The 17,006-nt window shown below is 38.5% G+C and overlaps 1 protein-coding gene across 3 annotated transcripts in view; it reads left to right on the top strand.

Moving 5' to 3' along the window:
- The window catches only part of LOC111155285 (pentatricopeptide repeat domain 2), a 43,438-nt gene that overhangs the window by 10,252 nt on the left and 16,180 nt on the right, over positions 1 to 17,006 (top strand). For 2 of the 3 annotated variants that reach the window (XM_022515418.1, XM_022515419.1), the window contains exons 5-8: positions 1,753 to 1,831; positions 2,297 to 2,388; positions 5,061 to 5,174; positions 11,120 to 11,194. In XM_022515418.1, the coding sequence (XP_022371126.1) occupies positions 1,753 to 1,831; positions 2,297 to 2,388; positions 5,061 to 5,174; positions 11,120 to 11,194 (360 nt within the window). The remainder of the gene's footprint in view (positions 1 to 1,752; positions 1,832 to 2,296; positions 2,389 to 5,060; positions 5,175 to 11,119; positions 11,195 to 17,006) is intronic. The other variant, XM_022515420.1, reaches the window with a different exon arrangement.

Consider the following 17,006-nt stretch of genomic DNA (forward strand, 5'->3'; position numbering starts at 1 on the left):
TTTACATTTTAGTATATATTAAAATTCTGTAAGAATCTAATGAAACCCCTACTGCTTATCTTTAGGGGTACAGGAAATTCTTACTTTTTACTCTATACCTTTTTGTATTGTTTGACTATTTAGTAATCATGTGTTGTAATTAGAGGGAAATGAAAATTTTACTGTAATGATAGCCATGAGTGTAATGATAAAAACAAAAAGAAAATGCAACTTTCCTTTTTTTTTTTTTAAACTTAGACTCATGCCTGAAATACTCATATACAACCAAGTTTCCTGGAGTAGCAAAATAAACTGAATTTGAGTCCAGTGACCTAAAGCCTAATCCTGTGTAACACCACTCTCAATTTAGTGTGTCCCCTACCCAGAATCCTGTGGTGCCGCCAGTGCGGTAGCCACTAGCTATGTATATCTCTGGAGCCCCTGGACTGTGGCTCGTTCAAATCACATGTGCTATAAGGGAATGCATGATGCATTTCAAATCTTGGTATAAAAAAGAAGAAATGAAGTACTTTATTCATTTTTTTATTGATTACATGTTGAAATTATATTTTGGGTTTAGAGGTCTAGGTAACATTATTAAAACTGATTGCATGTATTTTTAATTTTCTTAATGAAGCTACCTGAAAATATAGAACCACATAGATGGCGTACACTGTGGACAGGGCTGCTCTGGGGACTCTCCATCTTGCTTAGAGTCAAACTCAGATCCCTGATCATGACTTAGAAGCACCTTGTAGTATCTCATTGCCTGCCATCCCTCTTGCCCATTCCACTCTGGACCTTCTTATGCTTTTTAAGACATGCCATACCCATGTCCTCAGACCAAAGTGGTCTACATTCTCATTATTGAGGCTCTCCTTTACTTTACTGAGGTCTTTTCCCAGAAAGCCTTTTCTGACAACCTCCTACCATCTTCTCTGTCCCTTTTTCCGGCTTCATTGTTCTTTATAGCCCTTACTGATAACTTGAAATTACATTTTAACTTTTTTTTTTATAGGTTTTACTCCCATTTTCATTTTTTCCCATGCCAGAATTTAAGCTCTACTAGACCATAAGCCCCACTAGAGTTAGGGCAGGGTTATGTGTCTTGTTCATCATTTCTTTATTTTCAATCCTTAGAATAGGGTTTGCTAGTAGATTCTCAAAATAAGAACAAACTTGAGTGGGGCATTTAATGACATATTTCAGTAACATGTGTTGCGTTATCATGAGTAAAAATGTTGAGAAAAAAAATGTCAAGAACCAATTTTAGTGAATTATTGCAAAAAGTGAATTACTGTTTATTATTCATTTGCCAAAAGAGAATCATAGCTGTGTAAGACTGTCCTTGCACAGTTTTCAAGCATACTGACACCTACCATTTCATATTAATATGCTGCCACCCACGTTGCAGGACCACCCCATCAGGGTTAATTGGCTTGTTTCTTTTCCCCTAAGCAGGTGAGCCATGTTTAATGAACATGTTCTTCAGTGTATTTTCGAAACTCTGAGAACTCTTGCCATACCTCCTGTCTCTTGTTTGGTGTGTCCATTGCCAAAGACATGACAGCCAAAAGAGTGGGCAGCATCTGAATTTTTTTGAAGAATAAATCCTGATATATCAGAAATTTATTAGAGAATTCAGGGGACCAAATGGATAAAGTATACACAAAAATAAGTCCTAGATAGAGAAGATGGAGTATAAGAGTAAATATTCACTAAATAGTTACAGCTTTTAACCAAACTGGTGTTGTTTTTTTTTTTTTTCATTAGCATTTACGAGGTTTCTTCTCAGACTCCACATCATTTAATATTTTGATGGATATGTTATTTATCAAAGGCAAATATTCAAGTAAGTATTGGAGTTTATGTTGCCTGAAAAATTCTGTCTTTGCTGGTATAAGTATAGCAGTTGGGAAAAACAATGGACCATGCAAAAATGATGTTTATATTCCTGATGAGTGGCAAAATTATGGAGATTTCATTCTTTGAGGTCTGAAAAACAACTTTATTACATCTTATGTCTTGCCTTAAGCTAAACACACAGAGTTTACTTACCTTGAAAATATAATAGGTTTTAAAATATTAGTTCTTGCTGTATGACTTCATATATATATATATATATATATATATATTTTTTTTTTTTTAATTTAGTTAATTGCTAAATGACTTTGACAGATAGCTTTTATTGTGGTTCTGGAATACAATTTTCAGTGGGTGGTGCTGAACGGATTAGAACTCTGGGGATCAATAGCCAAGAACTCTGAACTCCTTCCGATACATTTAACACTGCCCACCCACTTGTCACTTTTCGTAGGTGCATTGGAAGTACTGATAGAGATGAAAAACCAAGATGTGAAGTTCAACAAAGATACCTATGTCCTTGCTTTTGCAATTTGCTACAAACTGGTAAGCCTGTCTTCCCTTAACTTTTAGAGCACTGTGGGTAGTGTTTGAGAGAGAATTTATGATTTTTTTTTCTCTACAAAGAAAAATTTAGTTCCTCTGAAGTCTTTTTTCCATCTGGTACAGATATTTCCATTTTAAATATGTTCTTTTTTAGAAGATTCAAGTTAGCCACATCATACAGTTTTATCACGGGAAAAGCAATTTTACCATCTTTCACCCTTCTCTGGCAGTTGTGTAGATAGGGAGAGCAAGAGGTATGCTGGATTCAAGCTCTGCTGTAGAGCCAGTCCTCTTGTTATTCAGCTCAAGCTGGACTCCACTAGACAAGTCTTTTCTGTAGTTCTCGCCCATGGAAATCTGACCATCCTTAATCAGTGAACTCAAGGGCTACTTTATTGTTATCTGTAAAATTTTTAGTGGTTCGAAGTTGGAAGTAATGTCTGTCACCCAACATTCTCTAACTGTGTTCTGTTAGTATCACTTATGTGACACTTAGCACTGCCTGATATTATTCTGAGTAGGTGAATGTTTCATCCTCCCCTCTAGAGGTAAGGCTTGAGGCATTTTTGTATGCCAGCACCGAACAGCCCCGGTATACGATTGATCTTTAATAAATGTATGTGACATTGAAGTGAACTCTTTGATGACGGAAAACATGACTTACAAGTCAATATGTCATTACTGTATCAGGATTGTTTTTTGTACTTAGAAACTATTTCTCCCTCACTGATGGAATGAATCAGTAAATAAAGAATAACTGAAAGAGTGCAGCGGCCAAGGTTCTGTGCATTACTGTAGACACTCATGTCATTTAAACTTTGGAAACTTAACAAAAGCTTATTATGGCAAAAGTGAAGGAACACCAGGCAAGGTGAATGAAGATGGGCCATTAAAACACTTCCCTGATGGACACTGGGGAGGGTATGTGCTGTGGTGAGTGCTATGAATTGTGTAAGACTGATGATTCACAGACCTGTACCCCTGGGGCAAATAATACATTATACGTTAATAAAAATAAATAAATAAATAAAATAAAATAAAACACTTCCCTGAAAAGTGTAGCAATACCAATTTTCCAAAAAAAGAGAGGCAGTGGGGTTATAGTGGAAAGAAAACCATCCTGGAAATTGAGAAACTTAGAGTCTAGTCTCAGCTTTAGCATTAACTGGCTTTGAAGTGGTCACTTAATTTATTTGTGAAATAAAAGGGTTGAATTCAAGAGCCGCAAGCTTTTACTATAAAAGGCCAGTTAGTAAATGCTTTTAGAGGCCATGTATGGCCTCTACCACATATGGTCTCTCTCATATATTGTAATTTGCTTTTGTTTTTACAAACCTTTAAAAATGTGAAAACCATTTTTAGCAATAGGCTAGACTTGGCCTGAGAGTCTTAGTTTGCTCATTGCTAGATTATTAAGTAATCCTTTCTCTATTTTTTAAAGATTTTATTTATTTATTTGAGAGAGAGAGTGTGTGTATGTGTGTGCATGTGCACACGTGAGCCAGAGCTGGGACGGGAAGCAGAAGGGGAGGGAGAGGGACAAGCAAACTCCACTCTGAGTGCAGAACTGGACACAGGGCTCGATCTCATGACCCTGAGATCATGACCTGAGCCGAAACCAAAAGTCAGACACTTAACTGACTGAGCCACCGGGGTACCCTTGTGTTATCCTTTCTAGTCATACCATTTTCTTTGTCTGTGAAACAGAAGGACAACCGAATACACAACACTTAAGCATCAGCTTATTCAGCACTGTAATACTGAGCTTTCTGACATTTTTAGAGATGCCTCCTTGAGTGTATAATAAAGTGGAGAGAATTTAATTCTGCTATTTAGGAAGGCCAGATGACATTTCTCCTCTATATTGTATCTAAAAATAACTTGTTTTACTCAGTGGAGAGGAGAGTTGAAAAATTGAACTAGTCAGCCATTACAAATTCCAGGTCAATTCTGGGAACTGCCTTCGCTCATCAGATTCAGTTTTTACTTTAGGCTTTGAGTTGTGAATCATGTCATAACAGATCGACATAGATGCAAAGCTAATACTGTTCTCATAAACCTAATCCACCTCTAGCATGTACAGAGGAAGAAGATTCAGTTTTACCATTGCTCTCTGCTGGTTTGTGTGTCGTTCATGTTCTTGGATTTGTTTTTAAGGTTTCTATTTTCATGGGATTCTCTCATGACTTACATTCACATAAGTGTTCACGTTTTCAAGAATTTGGCTTACATGGATATTTTCAGACTGGAAATCCCCTCAGGAAAACATTTTAGTGTTGCTGAGCTTTATACTATTACTTAATATAGTAACAAAGTGAGATTTTTACACCTTTACATTATTATTTACACCTTTACATATTATTACATTACATTACTTATGTCTAGAAACCAGTCTGCCCGGATACAAAGAGACCTACACACTTGGTGGTAAAAGGCCCTAGTTCGGAAAATTGACAAAGAGCTTTACAAATGAAGTTAATGTAGATTTGAAGTGCTAATGTGTAGATAATTAGGTCTGTCTGCAAGTAGTCTCTATATGGGGCTTCACCTGTTAAGTGGCTTGAGATAGGAAATTCTTACAAAAGGAAATCCAAATGCTGAGCACTATTAATCATTTTATTAAATTTAAAGGTACATGACATTATTTACTGAGCAATCCTGTCTCCTGCCAGAACAGCCCTGAATCTTTAAAAATCTGTACTACATTAAGAGAAGAAGCCCTGATCAAAGGAGAAGTCCTCTCCAGGAGAGCATCCTGTTTTGCTGTGGCATTAGCTCTTAATCAGGTAAGGCTTTGGGGAGCACATTAGTGAATAGAGAGTGGAGAGACTTGACTGCTTTCATTTGTTCTTGTTTTTATTTATTTATTTTTCCTTCTGACTGTATCCTAAAGGAAAAGGTTCCGTAAAAAGACCAACGCCATTCTAACTGGTGTAAGGTGGTATCTCAATGTGGTTTTAATTTGACTCTCCCTGATGGCTAGTGATGATGAACATTTTTTCATGTGTCTGATAGCCATTTGTAGGTCTTCATTGGAGAAGTGTCTATTCGTATCTTCTGCCCATTTTTTTATATGATTGTCTGTTTTGTGTGTGTTGAGTTTGAGGAGTTCTTTATAGATCCTGGATATCAACCTTTTGTCTGTACTGTCATTTGCAAATATCTTCTCCCATTCCGTGGGTTGCCTCTTTGTTTTGTTGACTGTTTCCTTTGCTGTGCAGAAGCTTTTGATCTTGATGAAGTCCCAAAAGTTCATCTTCGCTTTTGTTTCCTTTGCCTTTGGAGACATATCTTGAAAGAAGTTGCTGTGGCTGTTATCGAAGAGGTTTGCTGCCTTTGTTCTCCTCTAGGATTCTGATGGATTCCTGTCTCATGTTGAGGTCTTTTATCCATTTTGAGTTTATCTTTGTGTACGGTGTAAGAGAATGGTCGAGTTTCATTCTTCTACATATAGCTGTCCAGTTTTCCCAGCACCGTTAATTGAAGAGACTGTCTTTTTTCCACTGTATATTTTTTCCTGTTTTGTCGAAGATTAATTGACCATAGAGTTGAGGGTCCATATCTGGGGTCTCTACTCTGTTCCACCGGTCTATGTGTCTGTTTTTATGCCAGTACCATGCTGTCTTGGTGATCACAGCTTTGTAGTAAAGCTTGAAATCAGGTAACGTGATTAGCAAGACAGGAAACAACATGTGTTGGAGAGGATGTGGAGAAAGGGGAACCCTCTTACACTGTTGGCAGGAAAGCAAGTTGGTGCAGCCACTTTGGAGAACAGTGTGGAGATTCCTCAAGAAATTAAAAATAGAACTTCCCTATGACCCTGCCATTGCACTACTGGGTATTTACCCGAAAGATACAGATGTAGTGAAAAGAAGGGCCATCTGTACCCCAATGTTTATAGCAGCAATGGCCACGGTCACCAAACTGTGGAAAGAACCAAGATGCCCTTCAACGGATGAATGGATAAGGAAGTTGTGGTCCATATACACTATGGAGTATTATGCCTCCATCAGAAAGGATGAATACCCAACTTTTGTAGCAACATGGATGGGACTGGAAGAGATTATGCTGAGTGAAATAAGTCAAGCGGAGAGAGTCAATTATCATATGGCTTCAGTTATTTGTGGAGCATAACAAATAACATAGAGGACAAGGGGAGATGGAGAGGAGAAGGGAGTTGAGGGAAATTGGAAGGGGAGGTGAACGATGAGAGACTATGGACTCTGAAAAACAATCTGAGGGTTTTGAAGGGGCGGAGGGTGGGAGGTTGGGAGAACCAGGTGGTGGGTATTAGGGAGGGCACGGATTGCATGAAGCACTGGGTGTGGTGCAAAAACAATGAATACTTAATAAAAATAAAGAAATAAAAAATTAAAATTAATTTTTAATTAAAATTAAAGAAATAAATTAAAAAATTAAAAAGAGAAAATATTTAAGAAATAAAAATTTAAAAAAGAAAATAGAAAAAAGAAATAAAAAATAAAAGAAATAGAAATAAATAGAAATAAAAAATAAAAGAAATAAAAAATTAAAAAAAAAAAAAAAGACCAGTGCCTTTGGGGCCATGGCAACCTGCATGCGTACCTGTGCCTCCAAAGGATGTTTTTGTTTACAGTTGAGGACCTACCATGCATTGCTACTTAGAAGGTGCTGGCCAGGATTCTGTGGAGACTTAGTGAGGGAAGCTCTACTCTGAGAGAAATTTCTCAAATAATGCACATGAAAATTTCAAATGATCGATTTACTATGTAATGTTTTCAGAACAGTTTAACTTCATGCTCTTCACAGTGAAATTTACCTCACATAAATGAGGAATCCTCCCTGAGTCAGCTCATTGTTTAAGTGGGGTCATCTTAACATTTCTTAGTTCAACCCAAATACTCTCCTTTGGAAGAGGTTCCAGTGATCTTTTACCTCACCCGTCTCTGGACAAATAAATGGAGGCAGCAGGGATCAGAGAGAAGAGAGGACCTGCCTGCTGTCCCAAGCAGTAAAGGACAGTTCAAGCTGGAACTCTGGAATACTCCACCACTCCTTAAAATGCCCTTCCCAAGAGGTCCTATTCCAAGGCTTAAAAAATGTGAAATTAAACGTTTCTTATGTGGTAAAGGAGATTTTAGGACAGCAAAAATAACCAAGACAGTTTATTTATCCAGCTGTTAAAGTATGGCTGGAGAACCCTTGTTTATCATTAATTAGAAATAAAATATCAGGGCAATCTATTTGCATCTACTGCTGGGGAAGTCATTGAAGGACAAAGACTGAAGAGGAAGCACAGTTGCTAGTTTCTACTGCTCCAACTTTCTAAGCTTCCCTGGCTTCCTGGCTTCCCTGGCCTGTCTGGCCAGGGGTATTGCTTTGTCTGAATTTGTCATGAGCTGAAGGAGATGAATTAAAGTCTCTTTTTAAGAATGCTTGTTTCTGGGGCACCTGGGTGGCTCAGTGGTTAAAGCCTCTGCCTTTGGCTCAGGTCATGATCTCAGGGTCCTGGGATCGAGCCCCGCATCAGGCTCTCTGCTCAGCAGGGAGCCTGCTTCCTCCTCTCTCTCTCTCTGCCTACTTGTGATCTCTGTCAAATAAATACATAAAATCTTTAAAAAAAAAAAAAAAAAAAAGAATGCTTGTTTCTTTTGTAGCTCCTGTAGTTTTTTCCTTTACATGTGTTTAAGTTACGCCATTTGGTGCATTGATATGTACAGTTATGATATAACACTGATGCATTTATCCTTGTGAATCTGTCACTGTAGCATTATAAAGTGACTCTCATGGTCTTGTTTCAGGCTTCAACTCTGAATTTCCCTTGCCTAATGTTAATATCTCCCCCCGCCCCCGGTTTTTGTTTGCCTCTTTGGTGTATTTAGGTTTGTATTTACCTCCTGTACACATTTTCCTATCCTTTTATTTGCAGTCTTTCTGAATTGGTTTGTTTTTGTGTATCTCTGGTACACTGCATAGATGTGAACTTTGTTTCATGATAAACTGCTAATCTTTCTTTTAACTTAACCTATCTAGGTAGACAGAACGTATTTCATCTTAGGTTTCAGTTATGCTTTGTTTTTATAACATTTAAAATTACTTACAGCATGTAGTGGTTTTCTTTGTTTTGGTTTGTATTTTTGCTTTAATGGTTACTTTAAAACCATAACTTGATTTAATATACTTAGTCCTCCGATTACCTTCACTTCACCTGTTAATGCCCTACTGTAAGTAATGCTGAATCTAGTGTATTTCCTTTTTTCTCTCATTTTCCTTCTTCTCCACTATCCAATTCTGGTTGATACATTACCTTTCATGGTACTCATTTTTCTCTTAAATGTGCTTGATTTGTCAGCTTTAAATGCTATTTTTCTGACCCCATCTAATAAAGACAAGGCAGTAGGCATACTTTCTCTTACATTTTCTCCCTTTGTCTTCATTATCCAAGACTATAACACTTGTGCTCCATTCTGTAACCATATTCCCCACATTTGTTGTAGTCTTATATATATTTAAATATATATTCTTACATATATTTAAATATATTCATATATTGAAAAATATTCATTTACTATTGGTTTTCCAGTCATCCCTTTGTTGATTGAAATGTGTCTTCTAGTAAAGTGTCTTCCTTCTTCAGAGGGAGAGTGCTCCCCAAGTTCTTGGTATTTAAAATTATTTGCCTGGTTTTTTTTTTTTTGTCTTGAACTACATTTTGACCAGATATAAAATTTTGAGGTGACACTTGGTATTCTTGAGGTTTTTCTGTGCATTGCTCTTCTATCTTCTAGTAGAGAATATTGCTGTGGAGAAATCTGAGGCATGCCTGGTTTTGTTTCCCTGCTTTTGAGTCACTTGATCTTGTTTGTTTTTCTCATTACTGTCCTCTGTATCCATGGAAACATTGCTCTATTGGGGTTTCTTCATCTGCCAGTTATTTTCTGATTTTGTTTCTTTCTCATTTTTATATCCCTTTTCTCACTCTTTTGTTCCTCCTAGTGTCTTTATATAGATCCTGTGCTGGTGCATTTTTGAGTACTCGTCATTAGAAACAAGTTTCTTGGACCAACCACTTACAGAAGATTCATGTCAGAAAGAGACCAGAGCCATGTTGCCATGCTCTAGACTAGTAGGAATTTTTATGTAATGCATAGGCTTTATTTCTCCCTGGCTAATGGGAATAGGCACGGAGGCAGTTTTCAATGAAAAAATCTCATTCTCTGACACTACCGTGGCAACAGATTGTTTCCTGCAAATACAGCTCATTTGTTTAAATTTTTGGTTAGCCTCACCTTTGCCACAAGAAGCGTCCAAAGGACTTCTCATTACTAGTCCTAAATTCCATTACCATCACTATAAATGAGATTCAGGTTTCGTCCTTCAGGGAATGCCCCTCACCTTTGAGAACCACTTGGTGGGCTCTTGCTAAGACAAAAGTGTACCACTTTGTCCAGAACTTACCCCTGTGCTCTGTCTCCTGTGTTGTTGGCAGTGCGTCCATTTCTTCTGTGGTTTGAACTTTCTGCTCTCTTCTCGTGATGTCATAGTTGGAGTTTGCATTTTCATAGCTGGAGTTTGCATTTCTGCTTCTCCATCTTGTTTTCCTTCTCTCTCTCTTTTTTTAAATCTTCCATTGAGATATGGAGAAATGCCAACTTTATGCCTCCATCTTAAAAACTGGAATGCAGGCAGATTATTAAAACATTCAGTAATCTTCAGCTTTGGAATGCATAGGTCACGGGATGAAAGGCAGAGCCTTGGGAATATAGTTGATGGCATTGTGCTAGCGCTGTATGGTGACAGGTGGCAGCTACCCTTGTGAACATAGCATGATGTATAGAGTTGTTGAATCACTATGTTGTACACTTGAAACTATTACAACATTGTGTGTCAACTCTACTTCAATAAAAATTATGTTTTGGAGGCATTTTTAAAGTTCAGCAGGGTACCTGGGTGACTCAGTGGGTTAAAGCCTCTGCCTTCAGCTCAGGTAATGATCTCAGGGTCCTGGGATCAAGCCCCACATGGGGCTCTCTGCTCAGCAGGGAAGCCTGCTTCCTCCCTCTCTCTCTGCCTGCCTCTCTGCCTACTTGTGATCTCTCTCTCTGTGTCAAATAAATAAATAAAATCTTTAAAAAAAAATTCAGTAAGATGCAACTGTAAGAAACATTTGATATAAGAAAGTTCATTTTCGATTACCAGAAAAACCTTTTCTTTGTGGACTTGAAAACCCCTGGGGCACCATGAACAGGAATATCCTACTATCATTTTTTTTTTAATTTTTAAAAATTTTATTTATTTGATAGAGACCACATGCACAAGCAGGAGAGGGGCAGAGGGAAAGGGAAAAGCAGACTCCCTTCTAAGCAGGGAGCCCAATTTGGGGCTCGATCCAAGGACGTTGGAATCATAACCTGAACCGAAGGCAGACGCTTAATAGACTGAGCCACCCAGGCGCCCTGTGGAATATCCTGCTATCTTTAAACAGTCTTTATGTGGGACACCTGGGTGGCTCGGTCGGTTAAATGTCTGCCTTTAGCTCAGGTCATGATCCTGGGATCCTAGGATCAAGTCCTGCATTGGGCTCCCTGCTCAATGGGGGGGGCCTACTTCTCCCTCTGCCTGCCGCTACCCCGCTTGTGCATGCTCTCTTTGTCAAATAAATAAATAAAGTCTTAAAAAAAATAAACAATCTTTATGATAGCAGTGGAATGTTCATATGACTTGGAGTATAACTTGTTTTTCTTTCTTCTAGAACCAGGTGACGAAAGCGATATCCATTTTTTCCCAAATCATGAAGCAAGAAAACATACTGTGCACTAATTTAAATGTAAGTGACTTCTTTATTGTTTAAAGTAAAGCTTGGAAGGTGGTAAAATGATATCGTGATTTTTTTATATATGTATGTTGAATTTTGATCTCCTAAGATCTTGATTCAGTTGAGTGATTTATTGAGTTCTGTGTCACAGTATCGGCCCTGTAATAGGAGTTAATACAGGCATTTATGAATCAGTGGAAAATGTAGATATGCTCAGATATAAGATGTAGCTAAATGCTGCAGGTTTAACACATGACTACAGAAGGCTGTAGATACAGAGAGGAAGGACTCTATTTTCTCTTGACTAAGACTTGAGAAAAATCTTTGTGCTAATTGCATCTGATTCATTTTACCAAACATAGGGATTTAGTATACCTATGGTGCATTAAAATAGTGCTTGGCATGGTAAACACTTGGTATATGGTAGCTATTTTCATTCAATGTTGCCAGCCTGCCACAGCCCATCTGCCCCAGTAAGCAGTGAGTTATCCACACCTTCCTGGAGCAATGAAAAAGACTGGGAGCCTCTTTGGTCATTAGAGACATCAATGACCACTGACCTCACTCAGCCACCCCCTACTGAGGCCCTGTTTATGCTGAGTATACTTCTGTTATGGGGCATTGAAAAAAAGCCCCTAACTTTCAAGAACTTAGTCTCAAAATGTTAAGTGGTCAAGGTGAGGAAAACATTGTCAAAAGAACAGAAATGTGTTCTAGTATAAACTGTCCTAGTATAAACTAGGATAAGGGCTCACAGCCAGTGCAGTGTTGCAGCATGGGGAGTGAAGGGCTTACCAGTGGGAACAGACTGAGCATATCTCAGGGAGGAATTGCTGAGCAGTCTGAGGGAGGACAGGGCCATGGGATTAGAGGGATGAGGGTGAAAGGGCATTCTGTGTTGGGAGATGAGTTTTGCTGAGGGTTCCATTTAAAAGTTTGTGAACTTTTAATCATAACCACTTCTTACTAGCCTTGAGCTCATCCTTAAGCAACTTACTTAAACTCTATGATCCCCATTTTCCTTTTATCTGAAATAGCAGTAGTAATGAATACATTACTGTCTTTTCCTTAAGAAAATTGAAAGAATAATGCATTTAAAGTAGTTAACATAGTACCTGGCATATAATCAGTGTTCAGTGAATGCTTGGTGATACCAGTTTTATTTGTTTGAAATGAAGTGTGTTACATAAAAAAGAATATTTATATGTAACAAATCCTATAACCTAGTGAATAGGAATTCAGCATAACTCCAAGGTTCCATGGTTTTCATTTCTTCTACAGTGATTATCCTCAGATGTCACCCCCAGAACAGTGCCTAGATGACTTTCAAGAGAAAGACTAGTTGAGCCTTTATAGTAAACTTTGGACAATAAGGTTGCCAAGATGTCTGAGATAAGACTACTTTATATTTGATCTCAAGTTGACTTTTCAAACTCCTTTCATGTGTGCGAAGGATGAGCCTGGGCAACCAGAAAGGTGGACACAGTGATAGTGGAGACCCTGAAAAAAGGATGGTTTTGAAAGGGAAGAGACTAAATACTAGAAAAGTATCCAAAAAGAGATCTTGCAGTTTTTAAAGTACATGAGCCTCAAGGGGGGGATGAATGTCAGAGCTGTCAGTTAAGAGCTCATCTATATAAAACTAGCAGTGGGTCTGATAGGAACTGACAAGTGCCACAAAAAAAGGTAAGAAGACCCCAAAATGAGTTAGTAAGACATCAGTGGTGAGGCAGAGGAATCATCAGAAAAAGACAGGGAAGAAATAGCACCAGTGTATAGAAATCTAAGAGAGCTGACAGCCCTCCCTGTCAGAGCCTGCTGCAGACAGCCCCTATCCCAAGACTGCATGTCTCTGGAGAAACTGCAGGTCAGAACAGATGGGTCAGCCTGAAAAGCTCACAGGCATGAGCAGATTTGGGAAGTCAAAGTGGTAAAGGTCCAAAGTCCAGAAGTTCACGTCATTCAAGCCAACTATATCAGTAAGCCAAACACGTTAGAAAGCCTGGCCTCACAGCAGGTGCCATATGTGTTGTACCTTCTTCTCTGCTTCCTACTGGATTTGGACAGCTCTGGGTATCCAAGTGTATCATTGCTTCAGAGAAAGAGAGAGGCCTGCAAATGAACTCATTTCGTGATTGGGACAGAAGTAGAATTGTTAGCATTTTAGGTGGTTCATAGCATCCTGCGGGAAAGACGTACACGGGAGTGTGGTGAGAGGAGTGTTGTATGGGTCACTGGTAGCTTTTCTTAGAGTTGAAGTGAGCTTGGAGGGATCAAAAAGGGTTGGTGGTGAGAAATTGAAGAGCTACAGATCAGCAGTTTTATTTTAATTTAGCTACTTAGTATTCATTGGTTTGTTTTATATGATACTGTAAAAACAATATTTGGCCATATCATACATGTGGAAAATGGAGATTCAAAGAGTAATTAATCACCTAAGTTCTTGAAGCTAATTATGTAGCAGAGTCAGAGTTTTAACACAAAAATGTTTGACTACAAAGTCAAGGGTTTCCCCATCACTCGAGACCTACAGAGACAAGGGTGTGTCTTTTTCTAATCCAGGACTGGGATTAGCTGCACCTCCTGAATGATGAAAAGGATATAGGAGTGGATGTCAAAAAGCCAACTTGCCGGTACGACACGCACTCCTTGTCCCTCAGTTTAGATGCTTCAACTCTTGCAATCCTTGGCTATGTCACAGTGGTTATGAGAATCTAGTAATAATTTTTTTTCATATGAGAGAGTGCTTTGTTGGAAATAAAACATAGGCTGCTGAGAGTGAAGCTATCTGTTCGTATAGGAGGAGAAATCCAGAGCATGGTGGGAATATGCTAATGAGCCCAAGCAGCAGGAGTAGCTCCTGTTCTCTGAGAGCTAGAAAGGAAATGTAGCCAGTTAAACTTGGTGGAATGAGCATGTTTTGGGCAAGCGCTATGTAAGGAACCTTGAACTGATCTTGAATATGAATCATCCCCTCCATGAATTGGGTCACAGAAGTATATGTTGTTCAGAAACTTAATTAAAGACCATTTTATTGTTTAAAAATGCTCACTCAGGAACTTTTTCCAAATGTCCAGTCTAAGTTGGTCATATTTCAGTGTAAATCTGTTTTGGCTTCCTTAGGGATATTGAAAAAGAGGTGGCTGCCATTCTAAGGCTTAATAATCTTTCAGATTCAGATCTCTGTTATTAGAGCAGGTTTTAAAAAACTGATTTAATGGGCCCTCGCTTCTCTAAGGCTGAGTCATCTACTTGGAATCCTTAAGGGCACTTTGTTAATTATTAAGAAACAGAAACCTGACAAATAGGCTGAGTAGAAAGTCTGTCAGTAGTAACAGAAATAAATGAAGTTTTTTTTCTGATCTACTTTAAAAATTAATGTCTTATACTAAAATTTTTTCCTGCTGCCATTTGGAATTTGAACTCACCTCATTTTTCCCCCCTCAACTTAATTTTCTTTTCATCAAAATTGCTTCTGCTGCCAATATGACCCAGAGGGCCTGATTTTCCATTTTCCCAGCTAATACTTGCTACACACTGAATTGATTTAGCAGATGATCTCATTGAGGCACATGCATTTTGGCTCTGCTGTCTGAATGTAAACCCATCAATCTCAAAATAACTATAGTCCCCTCTTTAGCAGTGTTGATCAATATCAAAGGATTAATTTTCACTTCTAAATATGTTTGAAAGTAGCCAAGACAACATGGGGTAGCTTTCCACTAGTGCTATTTGAATTCTAATCATGTCTCTAGAAATAAGGCATGTCTCCAAATGGACACCCGTTTTGGAATTGAATTACCTTGCAGAGGAATAGGCAGTTGGTTAGTTTTGCTGCTTTTATCATTATTTGTCAACACAGATAAATGTTTTAATGCCCCTTTCTCCAGTCACTAAGGTCACCCTAAAGTGAGAGCACATGCTAGGAAGTCTCCTAGGCTGCATGGGGTAGGCAAGGAGACAGAACTCATTTCTCATAAATCCCTTTGTGGCAGCTTCTCGCCTGGAAGTTAAGAATTGCATTTTAGTTGAGAGCAGTGTAGACTTGAGAAAAATAAGAGTCTATACAAATGAACAGCTTTGTTTTTCTTCCATGTAGAAAACCAGAGATGGTCATTTTGGGTTTGGTGTGACATTTTAGGGTAACATCAGGAACCCAGCCTCTTTCTGTATTTTCACAGCATCGTCCTGAGCATATGATTTCCATCCATGACACCTATTCCAGCAAGAAGTAGGAAGAATGGATGTCTCCATGAATGGATGGATGTCTTTTCCATTCATGTCTCCATGTCATCCGTGGAGACAATGGATGTCTCACCCAGACACTTGTACTTACATGTTATTGGCAAGAACATAATCCTGTGACCATACCTAGTAGCAAAGAAACCTGAGAAATACAGTCTTTGAGTTTGGTACATGGCAGCATCAGCTGAAGTTAGGGAGTTCTGTTAATCAAAAAAAGGAGGGGGGATGGATATTATTTAGAAAACTAGCAATCCCTACTCCACTATGGTATTCTACTTCAAATATAGCAAACTTGAAAAGGAAAAGATGAAATGCAAATTACTGCATGGTCAGGGCCTCTCTTCCTTTTTTTGGTCAAAGACATCCAATGATTTATGAACATTTCTTAGGGTTTCAGAAAATCAGAGGGGCAGGAAGTGTCCTTCCATAGTTGTTTGAATAGTTTTTCCTAACTAAATTCCCCCCTATTCCTTGCTAATTTTCCCAGCCTTTTGTTTGGAATTTGTAAGATTAAAGCAGTGTGCTGTACCTTGATCTAGTTTACCTTAACCATAACCAAAGGTTTCATTTGAGACAAGCTCTCTAGCTTTGCATTGTTGCTTGGTTTTTTATCAGTAACTGCCTCATCTCTATTGCCCTTCATCAGTATATTTCGAGGAATTGAACTTGACTCTTGAAATCCCTTCAGAAGCAGAGATAGTTGCTGGAGGGAGGGAGAGAAATTGGGAAAACTTAAGAAGAGATGTTGAAATCTTCCAGGAGCACATCATTAATAGTTTCTAGCATGGAGCTCTAGGAGACTTGTCTGTGTAAATTGCTGGGGGACCTCAGCTCTTCTCATTCATTATTGTTGAGGGTCTACTTGGTGCCAGGCACTAGAGACATAAGATGTAACAAGGTCAACTTCTCCTTGCCCTCAATAGGATAGTTGCCAACCCAGTCATCTGGTTTTTATTAACAAGACTTTGAAGTACTATTAGTAAGAGATTTTACCCTACTTTTAAGCTAATGAGTTAATCTTCCATAGTTTGTGATACAGTAGAGTTCACAAGTCATGGAGAGGTGAAGTGCAGTTTATTAATTAGAGCAGTGGTAGTAGCTACAACATTTGCATTTTGCATTAGTTTCTTAAGTCCAATTCCCATAGGGTGACATGAGGTCTGTATTCCTTTTATACGTACAGGAGGTTATAGTTTAAGAGAGGAGTCTTGAATTTGGAGAACTCAGATCTCTCAAAATGGGCAGTAAGCATGCCTGCCCTTTTGTCTGCATGTGGCACCGTGTATGTCTTTCCAAGGTGTTGGTTGTATGCATATCCTTGAAAAAATAGCCTGGAACAAAGGCAGTATTGGAAAAAATAGTCTGGAACAAAAGCTTCTGCTTGAATGTGAGAAATCTGTGGAGTGTTGCCTCCTTATGAAAGGTGTGCTCATGATTTTGCCTTTGCTTTAGAACACTGGGCTTACATTGGGTTCTTTGGATTTAGTCTACTTGGAATCTTTTCATTCTGTTCCTTGGGACCAAAGATAATCAAACTTAAATTGTTATAAAATGGACTATAGAAAGAACTTAGCTGGTT

Source organism: Enhydra lutris, unplaced genomic scaffold (genome assembly GCF_002288905.1).
Source record: "Enhydra lutris kenyoni isolate GAN:26980312 unplaced genomic scaffold, ASM228890v2 scaffoldscaffold40, whole genome shotgun sequence".
NCBI lineage: Eukaryota > Metazoa > Chordata > Mammalia > Carnivora > Mustelidae > Enhydra > Enhydra lutris.